Genomic DNA, 13,489 nt, shown 5'->3' on the forward strand with positions numbered 1-13,489 from the left:
TTAATATCCACTGGAAATTAGTTCTTACAATTTATTAGCTTATTTCAGGTTAACAGGTAGGTATCAGAAATCTCAGAAACACACACACCAATGCTAATATGTCACAGCTATTGCTTTTGTTCCTTGTTGGTGACAGTGAAATAAATCTGCAACTCTAGACTGCTGTCATTACTTTCCTCCATAAATATATACACAAGTGTATATATAAGTGTGTATGTATTAAGTATGTGTGTATGGTACCTAACACTTTTCTTTCCCCTAGCTAAACAGCGCCTCCTTGTGGAGAAGCTGTTCAGCCTGCTTAATTTGAAGGACAGTGCTTGTGAGCTTGCACTAAAATCAACATAACACACAGCCAGCACATTCGACCATGTGGATCTGAGTTTTTATTTTTGATTCAAACTTTTACAGTACTGTAACAAAACCAACCCCCCCCCCCCCCAAAAAAAAATAACAAGAACAACTTGATGAAGAACACATACTTTTAAATGCTCTAATTACAAAACATGACTGAGGATGTAAGTAGTTGGGAAAAAACACATTTGATGCACTGATGTGGACTGAGCAGTTGTTATTCATTTACTGTTGACATATACAGGAGGTTGGTGAACAGTTCCCACTTTTGAACTGGCCCCAGGTGGATCAAAATTAGAGCAATGAGGAAACCATCTATGTTGAGTGGATGAGGTCCCAGTTTTACCCTCCCTGTGTCACCCCAGTCCAAATTAACCAGACCCCAACCATTTTTTAATGACTGCTGGAGCTGGGCCACAGATGACAGTGAGAAGACACAGCGAGGAAGAAGGATAGGCCTAACTTGCTCTTTTCAGCCATGCAATAAACAACTAAATATAACAACTGCAAAGAGCCATGGTGGGCTACCCTTACAAACAGAGCGAGAGGCCAGTCAGAATAGGGTTTTTTTTTTTTTTAGGTTTCATAGTTGGGATTCTTGCGGAGGATAACAAAGCCCTCCAGGATGGGGGTGACAGGGAGGTACTCCTCTGTGGCCAGCTCAGCCCTCTCTCCATGAGCCAGCAACACCGGTGTGGTGTGGGTCTGGAAACCTGTGATGGCCTTTGGCTTACCCGCCTGGCCCACGACATCCACAGCCTGTAGACAGATCAGACAAAAAATAAAAAAAAATACAAAAAAATAAATAAAAAAGCCTTATTAAACAGCCTTTTCTCCTTTCACCTTCAGACCACAATTCTTAGATTTTGGTCGCTGATAAAATTCACCTCCATCATTTCTAAATAACATATTTACTTTGGCTGAATATGTCAGGTGTTGGATGTTGGTCTATACTCAAACACTCTCATATTTGTCCGTTGTATATAATATTTATAATATAGCATTAAGACTGGAGGCAGGGGGGAAACAGCTAGCCTAGCTCTGCCCAATTAACATGTTATACCTTGTTTGTTTGATCCATACAAAAACAAAAGTGTAAAAACGGCACGTTGTGGTTTTACTGGGGTTATGTGCCCGAATGTTTCTAGGCCAGTCACAGTGACTTCCTGGAGTCTCTGCAAGTTGCCTAGCAACCTAATGCTGACGACAACAAGATATAACTAATAAATTAATTAGTGAGTATTAGAGGTGCTGGTAGGTGGATTTTGTTACCTATGGACAGAGCAAGGCTAGCTCTTTCCCCATTTCCAGTCTTTATGTTAAGCTAAGCTAACTGGCTGCTGGCTCCAGCTTCGCATTTCAGACAGAGTGGTATCGATCTTCTCATCTAATTCTCAGCAAGAAAGTGAATAAGCTTCGGTCCCAAAATGTCAAACTATTCCTTTAAGAGTCAATGAAGTTTGCACAATATTGTTGCATTAACAAGCAAACTCATGATTATGGAATTTTTTTTTTTTAATTTTCCATGAATTCAGTTTCAACTGCATTTCCAAGCAGATGTCTAAATAGAAGAAATAAATCCTTAAAAAAATGGTTTGGGCACACAAAAAACAAACTTAATTGAGAACCCACTTTGACAACCCTTGTAAGTTTAAATATCTCACGTTTTGTTCAAAGCTTGACACTTCATAATAAAGTGTACTGTAAAAAGCACTTCTGGAAAATCATAATAATCTTAACTTTTGTAAATATAGTAGAGCAGTTTCTTTCTTTGCAATACACAATAATTGGAAAACTAATTATACTGATACTAATTTTCCTAGGCTTTACCTGTCCAACTCTAACAGACACAGGCAGTGGTCGTAGCTCCTCATCGAAGGTGACCAGCATACGTGGCTGCATGGCCGCTACCAGGCCGTAGAGAATGTAGTGAGATTTCCCCAGGATTACTGTAATGCACACAGTGAACACCAGGGGAAATATTAACACAGGGAAATCAACCTTCAAATTATAAAACAGAAACGGACAATGTTAAGTGTGTGTGTGGAAGCAGAGAGCAGAGGCAAAGTCAGCAGGAGGAAAATGAACTCACTGTTCTTGACGTCGAGGAAGGACACGAGCACGGTGAGCAGTCCTGCCACAGCAACCTGACTCATCAGCTGCCTGTCGCTATGGTAGGGACAGAGTGTCAGTGTGCCTTTGCCCAGGTGAGTCAGACCCTTTGGAGGCACAAACAACAGAGTCAATAGTAGCTCAAACACACACACTTTCCCAAAAATTCACTTGTACAGAGGGCCTTTTGTGTTTCTACGCACCTGAGCCAGTCGGACCATGAAGAGATTGTTAGGGTCTTTGGCATGATACTGGGCCAGCTGCCGCAGCATGGCAGCTAGACGCGCGTTATTTGTGCCTGAGCAAATGGAAAAAATGAAGAGCCTGTTAAATATGTTGAGGAAGTTAACAGTAGAGTCACTCCCAGAGGAGGCGGAATTGTGTATCATTGACAATGACAAATATGTAACATACATCTTCAAGCATTCAATGCCATTTCTAGTGGAAAAACCTGAGTGAGTCAGTTTTTCATATTGCAAATTAGGGGATTTTAATGAGGACTGACACATTTGTCATTCAAATGTCATGTTGAGTTTAAAACCTTCAGCATACCAAGCCTCTAGTAAAAAAAAAAAAAAAAAATTATGAAATGGAAATTTTCACAGCAATTGTAACATTACCAAACTTTAAGTTGTCCACCATCAGATAATGTATATCAGTGCTTGATTATGATAACAGTTTTTTTTTTACCCCGCTTTGCTTTTAAGAAAGTTTTAATGAGTTTTAATTATTAAATAGTGTAGGCTTTATTTATCACGCAAAAAATGTATTTGCAAGTCATGATACTACTATTGGTAACATCACTTTTACATTACTTACTTATTTATAGTTAACAGGCTGCTGTGCATCAAAGCCCTTAAGTCAAAAATTCCGCCAACACTTATACAGAGGTTTAGTGTCGTCACAGCCGTTAACACACAGTTAACATTATTCTATGTAATGCCCCACTTACCACTGCCCACCATGCCCATGGCAAAGATGGAGTTGTGGGACACCTCTGGGTCAGCATCGTGGGAAAACTTGCTGAGGGTGTCTAAGATGTTCAAACGAGGGTTGGACACAGAAATGAGAGCCAGGGCTAGGGGCACCGCTCGCCTCAGGGTGGGCTCACCATAACGCAGCTGATGATATGAATACAGAGAAAATAAGAGAGTTTAAGACAGTGTAAATTCATAACTAAAATGCAAAGATGAGGAGAGGAACAAAAATCTGGCTCTATTTATTTTAATTGCCTACTTAATATGTCACAACCCAGTATACATAGCTGACAAAGGAATGCTTTATACTATGATCTTAGTCTGATTCTTTAAAGACATCAGGATGAGTAAGAACAGAGTAACAAATGACAGATCATAACAGAGTAAAGACAGAAGAGAAAATATATGGAGCAAGAGGAAATAGGGATGGTGTAATGTGGATCACAAAAATGGGAACAAAGGGACAGATGGTGAAGTCTGAAAGCACTGTTAGGTCAAGATAACCAACAAACAGCAACACAAAGGTCTCTTTGAAAAGACTCAGAGGAAGGAAAAATGCAGTGATGTTGCTAGGTACGCGTCCTGCGTCTCTGACACATTAAAATCCGAAAGAACGCAGTAAACTCCCTACCAGGTAACCTACCTGCAGTGAATCGCAGCAGCAGTAGAGGGAGGAGGACAGAGGACAGGAGGAGGGACTGATACTAACTGATGTTTGTGTTCTTCATTCTTTCTAAACTTCACTCATTATTTTGATGTCAGGAATATGATTTATTTTACTGACGTTTTAGATTTGCTTCCAGTGAGATATTATTGAGTTTATATAGTGACTTTGTTGTTGTAAACACTGTTGCTGCTCTAGAAACAATGTTTAGTTACATTTAAAATATTCTATTCTAATCCTGCAATTATTTAGTAATGAAAAAGAACTGATAAGAGTATCAGTAAGAGGAGTAGTAGTAGTAGTAGTAGTAGTATCGATAAAATCCTGATTAAGTTTAACACTACAATTTGTTAAAAAACACAAATTTGGGTTTTTTGACAAACTGTAGTGTGGACTCATTACATTGAAAACCTATCAACGTCACTGAAAATGTGAGGGTAGATCAAAACAAGAAGAAATGGTGGGGAACAATAACATATTCAGTAAAGGTAAACCCAAATAAAATGAGAATAGAAAACTGACAGAAAGCAGTGCTACTGACCAGATGTCCAAATGTCCGCAGTGCCATTTCAGAACCAATCTCCTCCCCCATGGCAATCAGGGCAATACCAAGAACAGCTACACCCTGAGAGGAAAAACATAAAATTAAACTCCTTTTCCCCCCAATACAAAACTTCCCAAGGATCCATAATATAGCTGATAAAGGAAAGGAACTACTAAAAAGAGTAATCGATGTTTGAGGATAATCATGGTAATAAGTTGGTCCTTACCTGGTGGGAGCCCATGTCAGCAGCAGTATCTTTCTTATCTTTGTCCTTCTTATCCTTCTTGTCCTTGTCCTCCTCTTTTTCCTTCTCCTTGGCTTCGTAGTGCTCACTGCAGATATGGAGAAGCTGCTGCACCTTCAGCACATTACCGGAACCTGAGATGGAGGGAGAGGCAAATTATTACAGTGAGTTATGACAGTTTTGGAGATTTGAAGATTCAAATGAGCAGACATTGCTCTACAGGTAGATCTGTATATGGTTGGCTTATACAGAAGTGAATAAATGCTGAGATTGAGGAATTAATAACAAAATAACTGAAATGGCTGGATGACAGTACTATGAGACTGACCTGCATAAGCACAGATATCCACTAGTGTGTTAGCAAAGCTGCGGAAAGGCTCAGGTACAACCTGTAGAGCTGCCAGGGTCGTCTCAATCGCTTCTCCTTTACCTATGGACAGTGAATAACACAAACAGAATAGTTACGGCAGCTATATAATATGGGAAGGGAAGAAAAGATAAAATGGTAATTGAATTGACTTCTATAATAAATCCTGACCTACATAAAAGGTTTAGAAAAAGCTGTCACACATCACTTATTGTTTTGTTTTGTTCTCCTTTGGATGCTTTGCCATTGCAACTCTGTCACACGGTTTTGATGTCTCGTTATTATTATTATAGTTAGTCATTTTGAGGCCTGTGGCTGCCCATGCTTACCCAGGTGGTTGAGTCCCAGGCCTAAAGGCAACCAGCGGGCATATGAGTCCTTCAGCTCCTGTTCATTCTTCTCCATGATGGTCTGGACGATGGTGGAGGTCACATCACCATTACAAGACCCTACTGCAATCATTCCGCATGCCAGCGCTGTCACTCCAACCACCTGGAGATTAAACACACACACTTGAATGTTGCTAAACTGAGCATATGTAAAGCGAGAGGAGCCCTTAAGACAAAACAAGCATCCATACCTCCATGCTGGATTTGGAGTCTCCCATGACAGGGAGAAGCAGAGAAAGGACATCTTCTCTGTTGGAGCCAGCATAGGCCAGACCCAGTCTGAAACCAAGATGATAAGGATCAAGACACACAGCCATAATGTGCAATCATAAGATTTACTGATCCCCAAAGGAGAGATTGTGTTGACAGCAGTAGGAAAAAGACCAGAGATAGCTACAGATACATAGAGAAAACATTAAAAGGCTATATGCAGCATTATATCCTAGACCTGGTTAATGTTTCCTTGTATAATTTAGAAAATGTCCTTGTACATGTGCTCTAATGTTTAACATTCTCCTCACCCAAAGATGGCTCCTATCCTCATGATGTTGCTGTTGTGGAGGACGTAGTCAGAGAGCAGGGCGAGGGCTGGGTCGCATTCATTCCTCACACCAGAGTTGACGATGCCACAGGCCAGAAGGGCGCCAGACTGCACAGGGAAAGATGATGCAGTTGTAAGAAAAACAAGAAAGATTTTCCTCCTGGGTAATAACCCTAAGAATAATTTTAATAGTAGATAATCAATCATTGTTGTACAGAAAGTCAAATTCATTTCTCAGTAAGGAAGCAATACTTTTGCAATCTAGTCAATACAATGATTTATGTTAACTAATTAAGCTAATGTGTTGTAGTGACTTTCTTGAACTGATGGCGTGTAGAGTATCTCATTAAGAAACTGCCAAAATATAAAACATAAATGAAAAAAAGCAGCGGTGCAGAACAGTTAAAGATGTTGAGATGGGACAATGATATCTTTAATGGCTCACCTTAATATAGTTGTGATATTACCACCATATCATTATCTGAAAGTAATATGAACTCTATCGTGGAAAAGTTTCCAGTACTTCCTAGCCCAATGTTTACCTTGATGTAGTCCTCAGAGGAATAGAGATATTTATCAATCTGGGTCAGACCGCCATCCACGTCCCAAAGCAGGATCATACCCAGGGAGGCCGCAGCACTCAACATACCTGAGGACATTTATATCATCTTTAGTCACTGCACAATCAAATAAAATGCACTGAAATACAAAAATCACAAATAAAAGAAATCATGAATATATGCATGTCAATATGTTAGCTAAGTCAAGACTAATGTAAAGAAAAGTCCGGTGAGTAATATGGCTACAAGGCCTGTCGAGTACTACAACAACTACAACATTTGTGTTTTCTTTTACCGTGGTCCTTGTTCTTGTACAACCATTTGTTGCCGTCGTCTGTGAGCAACTTGTCCTGTCCAAAGGCTGCGTTGACAAAGCCATTCACGAAGGAAGAGGCCAAGTTCATACGAGCGGAGTCCACCTGGGAGCCACTGCCTCCAAACCCTGTTGCATACAGCACAGTGGTCATGCAAAATGCCAATCAATGGACGAACAATCAATAAAGAAAAATAATTGTCAGTTCACTTGCCACAGTGGCCAGTAAATCACAAAACACAGCAGCCATTCTTATTTTACATTAGATAATACCCTTATCTAAACTGATTTATAGTGAGTTTATGTCTCAATCACCAACCATTACCCAACCTAACTGAACACATACACAGCCTGCAGATATGGACTCACTGTTGTTTTCCAGGTGTGTTTTGTAGATGTCATCTGGGACTTTGGGTTCCATGATGTCCAACTGGGGAGGACAGACAAGTGTGTTATTAATAAAGGTGAAATGTGTTGAGTCATCATGACAGTAAAGTTGAGCTTAGGTTCAAATCCTCCATCTCCTTCTATGAATCATACACCATTATTCTTGAAGTGTCCCCCTTATATTCAAAAGCATTGCACACAGTGAGGTATACAGATTTTAAATTTGGGAAAAAGAGAGCATTGTATCCGGGAGACAAATAGTTACATCAGTGCATGCCTATTGACCATTTCATCACATATAGTGCTATTTCTATAACATCCATGTCAGCTTTTCTATATAAAAATTAGTTTGATTAGTCAATTTTATGTGAAGCCAAATAATATTGCTTTGGATTTGTAATTGCCAACTATTCCAGAGAAATAGGTTTGTTTTTATAAGATGTTTTTGCCAAACTTGACAAAAATGTATCCAGCTTTTGAAGTGTGTCTGAATAAATATCCATGCCATTGTAAATAACTCCACTTTACCATGACTGTGGAATTCCTAACTTGCTTTACAGCTAAACTGTTAAAAGTTCAGTCACCGATGTCCTACCGGTATTTGTCTCTTACCTCTCTGGCCAGGGCCAAGAAGTTGCTGTTGAGCTGCACATTGGACATGATCTCTGTCAAGTCCTCGTAGTCCTCTACGTCCTCATTAAGCTCCAGGAACATGCCATGGCGACCCAGCATGAAGGCCATCTGCTTCTGTATAACTCTGCAAAAGCAAAGAGTTTGTCTTTCATACACCACCCACTATGACACAGCACGCCAAAACAGTCTTAAAACAGTAGTCAGATGTCCAAATGTACATTCCAACAATTTTTGCTTTGTGTAATCTTTCCTCTTGTTCATGCTAGCCATCAAGTGATACCTTCCAAACATGCTCACAAGAGATGGGGGACAAAATCTTGCTCTATGCTAAAATACATTCCAAAGTTTTGTTGAAGCTAAAATAAGGCTTCAGAAATCGCAGCTGGGTGGGTATTTTCCAAAGTTACAGTTGTTTTGAAGCAAAATTCCCTCTTTATTTCCCCGGACAGTGTTTCCTTGCTGAGCTGCGGTGGAAACACAGAGAATCTTGTACTAAAAAGACTGTAACCTTGGAAGTTACTCCCTGGATTTGACTAACTCAGACTGCTGAAGCCTTATATCATCTTCAGCTAAAGTAATGTGTTTTCGCACAGAATGTACTGTGGATTTTGTCGCCCATCATGTACATTGGAAGCATGTTAGGAAGGGATTTGGCCCGTATGAACAGAAGGGATGATGACACCAAGCAAAAACTGTTTCAATGTTCACATGGACACCTGAGTATTGTTTTAAGATGGACATGAAAAATTTGGATCATTTAAATATTGCTGTGGTGCTCATCCACCTTTACAGGTTAATAGCTTTGATATCTTGCTAGCTATCTTGTGTGCTCTAAGAATAGTGTTTTTAAAGTCCTTACATGTCTTTGCAGGATGTAAAAATGTTTTCTACTAGCTCCACATCGTTGAGCATCAGGGCCAGGCGTAGGGCCTCTGGATAACGGTGGAACTTCCTGAAGATGTTCAGGGCACATCTCAGCAGCGCTGAGTTTTCTGGCTCGGGAACGTAACTCACACAGCTGAAGGAGTGATGCAGAAAGTTTAGAGACTACATGGACATATTTAAAAGACAAATACATCAATGAGTCCTGTTTCTGAAATGTACACAGCATGTTCAAAAATAGGGTTTGTGTTTTCTGAGCAAAGTGTAAAACCTGAACATACCTAGTGAGGTACAGGCAGACTTTGCCATAGGCGTTTTCATCGATGTAGTCCTCCAGCATGTCCAGCCTCTCAATCTCCATCAGCAGGTCGCACGCCTCATGCTCGGCATTGTGGGCCATGTTGTAGGGCACAATCTCCTTCACTAGTTTCAGCAGCGTCTCCTGCTGCGTCTTGTCATTCTCCTCCACCTCCTGCCACTCTTTTGCCACCTCACCGGCCAGGTGCCTGGAGGACAACGGACAGAAAGGTACTGTATTTGTCACCAAGAAATGAAGTAAACAGCAGATACAGTAGAAGGTATTGAAAGATATTAAAATGTCCTGTTTTCAATCAAAAGGACAAATCCCATCATCTGCCCAGTTTTTGTATAAATGCTTTCTCCCCAACATTAGTTATGTACTTCATAATTTCCTCATTCATAGGAGTGACCTTTATACCATACTTTTCACACAATATGTCTTATGGCGACATTGCACTCTGAGTGGAGAAAATGCAATCAGTCTCTTTTTCCAAACAATACAATTCATTTGCCATGACATGATTAATCAGAGGCTCTACAGCTGACCCCAGCTTCTTTCCCCTAGTTGTCCTTGCTCAGTGTAATTTCTCAAAAGGCGTCTTTCATTTTTCTTTATGAAAAGCTGGAACATAATACTGGGTTTTATGTCCATATTCAAAGCTAAATGGTCATCAACTATTGTAATGGTTGGTAAAATTGGAACACCATAATTTTTAAAAAAAAAAAAAAAAAAAAAAAAAAAAGGACTGAATAATTTCATAGCAATCAACAGAAGCCATTTTTCTTGTATAGGTACATTTTTCACATAAAAACTAAAATACCATCAAAGAATCTCTGCATTCTTCTGTTTACAAAGCAGCTTCTCCAATAACCACAAGTACAAGTTACATGTACTGGCTGATGATGCTGAGTCGTGTCTTACCTGACATATTCATGTCCCCACGAGGCCAGCTCTTCCTGGGAGCCTAGCAGACGGTACTTCAGACACTCCCTCTCCCCGCTCATGGTCATGGCCAGCACTGACACCACATCAGCACAGAAACGCTGCAAATACAAACACCATCTACAGTTTGAAGTTGAGGTGCAACATTTTGTTTTAGACTGTTGGGCAAAAAGAGGCATTTGAAGACTATCAGTTTGTGCTTTGTATGTTCTTTTTTTACAGTAGTAGTTGTAAAGACCAAACAACTAATCGATTAATCAAGAAAATAATGAGCAGATTAAACAATATTGAAAATAATCGTTAGTTGCAGCTTTAGTTAAGACATGTGCATTATTATGTAGTAGCACAATTAAGACCATTGATTCTTTGGTGTAACCCTCAATATGATGCCAACTGGAAAAACAATAAATTATCAATATCAGGTAGACCTGTACAATCTTTTTTGAGCTGTCCATCTATTATCAAAGACTTGTTCGATATCCAGAATCAATATCCAACATATGACCCACATTTTAAACCAGCATCCCAAGATTTAAGATATAGACAATGGATAAGCCATGGTATCACATTGTATTCTTCTTAAGTAAAGGATGGGGGATTTGTAGACTTCCAGTCTTGTCTGAAAAATACAGATTAGAAAGACAAGATTTTTATAGATACTTGCAAATGCAGCACTGTTATATAAAAGAGGTGAAGGGACCGAATAAGGAAGAACCCTCTGATGTCAGACAGATGTTTATAAAAGCACACAACTGAACCCACCAGACGGATTATTGTGGAGTACAATGCTGGAGACAATGTGGGCACTTAAAGGCAAATCACACTCACATCTTCTTGCCCCATCTTACAGCCCTTCTGGACTGATGTTCAAGCTGCCACTAAGAGTATATTAGGACTGGATATTGAGTTTACTTGTCTCTCTCTACTTAGCAAACATATCTAAGGAACTAGATATCAAAGACAAACATTTACTAAAAATTCTCGTGGTAACAAGCAAGAAGCCAATTACAAGACACTGGCTTCTTAAAGAGCCTCCCACCCTGAACCAATGGGTAGATACTGTAAACAGCATATACAGTACGGAACATATGACATTCATCTTAAGATTACAGAAAGAAAAGAGTATTGGACTAAATGGGATATATACCTGACTAATGAAGAGTTTGACAACTGAAACTATAGTAAATGCAATTGTGAAACATAAAAGTGAATGTGAATGAAAGTGTACTATTGGGGGCAAACATGGCTATGTAACTAACTATGTATATCATCCAATGTAACTGAGTGACCTCATGTTTATTGTGCTATGAAACTGTGTGTTGTGAATTTTTCATATGGTGATTCAACTGAAAAGTGGGCAAAATGTGCCCATGCATGAATTTCCTAATTTTCTGGCAACACAGTAGAGCCTTACCTTGTTCTCTCCAGGAGCCATGCCCTCATAGATCTCTTTGAGCTTGCCATAGTGTGGGCGCAGGAATTTGAGGGGCTTGGGTACGGACGTCATGGAGGTGGTTGAGGAGCGGATTAGCCTGCGCAGCTCTTCCAATGCGGGACGGTACAGCGCTGTGTTCTCCTCCTGCCAATGTGTAGAAAATATGAGTTTTCTGCCTTGTAGGCTTTTACACCCTGACATACAAGAGTTGTTAAACTAAATCTAATACTTACACTCAATCTCTCCACCATCATCTCCAGGTCCTCTTGTAACTGCTTGTCTTCCTCTGACTGAGAAGTAGTGAAAGAAGAGAATAACATCATCCATTATTAATCACAATCATAAGTTTATTTTATAAAAAAAAAAACATTTTAAATAAGGGTTTATTTGCCTCCACTGCCTTCGGCCTCAAAGGGAGGGGGATGACCAACATTTTGTTGTTGATAATGTGGTGATGGCAGTGATAGTGTTTGTTTACTTATGCTGCCTTCTTGAAACTTTGCATTAACACCTTACATTGCCAACTACCTAACTACTGCTGTTGCTGCCTATCAGTATAACATGTTGTACTATTGTTTCGAATACTTGCTGCTTATTTGTACCCATAGGGACAAATAATACACCTAATAACCTTGTAGATGCATGATGTCAAGCATTGTTTGCCATTTGGCGTACACAATTAGGATGAATTGATCATCAGCCACCACTTAAATGATACAAAACTTTGACAATGAAGTGTTATTCTAGTCTACTAGCTAATTTGGCAGGTAACCATGTAGAAGTCCTTTGTTATTTCTAATGTAGCTGTCCAATTTAACAGTGAATGCCTGGTTGGTGCATTTAGAGTTACTGTAACCTATGGTTTATTAATTTAATCTTATGCTCCAAAAACACTTTATTTTAATTCAATTTTAACATTTGGTACAAGTTTACTGTCCTATCTTTGAACCCATTGGGGTGTATTTTTGTAAATTGTGATAATGACATGTTAACCAATTATGAACATTGAAATGTTGAAATGTTACACAAGACATAAACAAGACAGCAATAAATGTCCATGTTTGCTGTCCCCTTACTTGCTAACCGGAACAAAATAATCTGACCAGTGACACTTAGCGTTGGCTAACGTTAATTGATAAAAACACTATTACAAGCTAGCTAAACTGCCAAACCAGTCTGTTGTAACAGTGAACGTTAGGTTGATTCAGAATAAGTGTTACAAATATTTGTTTGACTTCGTGTTAGCTGCGGTGTCATACAGTACGTTACCCAACGTTAAACCTGGCTAGCGGAATATGCTAGCACTTCAGCGAGCAAAGCTAACATTGATGACAGTACAGACAACAGCTTTAACAACTAGCAAGCTAACGTTAGCTTACCGGCTAAGTTAGGCTAGGCGAAAGTTAGCGAACTTGGCAAGAACATCTTTACGACTTTTAAGGGCAACGGAATTGTAACAAATAAAAATGAGGGCGCTTTATATGAGAAATAATTTTATAATGACGGCGAGTTTGTCAGACATCTTTAAGGGCAATGACTTCGGCCTGCTCAACCATGTTGTCTAAGCGGCAGTGACTAAGGCAAAATAACACCACTGGCTCCTGTAACGTTAGTAAGCACACATTTGAATGAGAAAAATATCCCAACTTACCAATTCCTGCTCCTCTTTCTTATCCTTATCCTTCCCTGAGGGCTGGTGCCCCTTTTCCTTGTCCTTCTCCTTCTCATCACTCTTTTCGGATTGCTTATTCTCTTTCTTTTTTGCCTCCTCCATAGTTGTGGCTCTATGAACTGTCGGCTAGCAAACGGAACTGAGGAGGACTGGTGTAGCGGACCCCTTCTTC

The 13,489-nt window shown here is 39.7% G+C and overlaps 1 protein-coding gene across 1 annotated transcript; it reads right to left on the reverse strand.

The window, feature by feature from the left end:
- Nucleotides 1-363: 363 nt before the first annotated feature.
- On the reverse strand, nucleotides 364-13,487 carry psmd2 (proteasome 26S subunit ubiquitin receptor, non-ATPase 2). The gene is made up of 21 exons (XM_044203676.1): nucleotides 13,297-13,487; nucleotides 11,879-11,935; nucleotides 11,625-11,789; nucleotides 10,190-10,311; nucleotides 9,249-9,473; nucleotides 8,945-9,103; nucleotides 8,065-8,209; nucleotides 7,435-7,495; nucleotides 7,048-7,194; nucleotides 6,735-6,841; nucleotides 6,173-6,300; nucleotides 5,843-5,930; nucleotides 5,592-5,754; nucleotides 5,224-5,325; nucleotides 4,878-5,029; nucleotides 4,649-4,732; nucleotides 3,419-3,587; nucleotides 2,670-2,764; nucleotides 2,447-2,573; nucleotides 2,185-2,303; nucleotides 364-1,113 (listed from the first exon to the last, which is right to left on the reverse strand). Exons 1-21 carry the CDS (start codon nucleotides 13,417-13,419, stop codon nucleotides 931-933), a joined length of 2,721 nt encoding a protein of 906 aa, XP_044059611.1. The 5' UTR covers nucleotides 13,420-13,487; the 3' UTR covers nucleotides 364-930.
- Nucleotides 13,488-13,489: the final 2 nt, after the last annotated feature.

This window comes from Siniperca chuatsi, linkage group LG7 (assembly GCF_020085105.1).
Source record: "Siniperca chuatsi isolate FFG_IHB_CAS linkage group LG7, ASM2008510v1, whole genome shotgun sequence".
Classification (NCBI taxonomy): Eukaryota; Metazoa; Chordata; class Actinopteri; order Centrarchiformes; family Sinipercidae; genus Siniperca; species Siniperca chuatsi.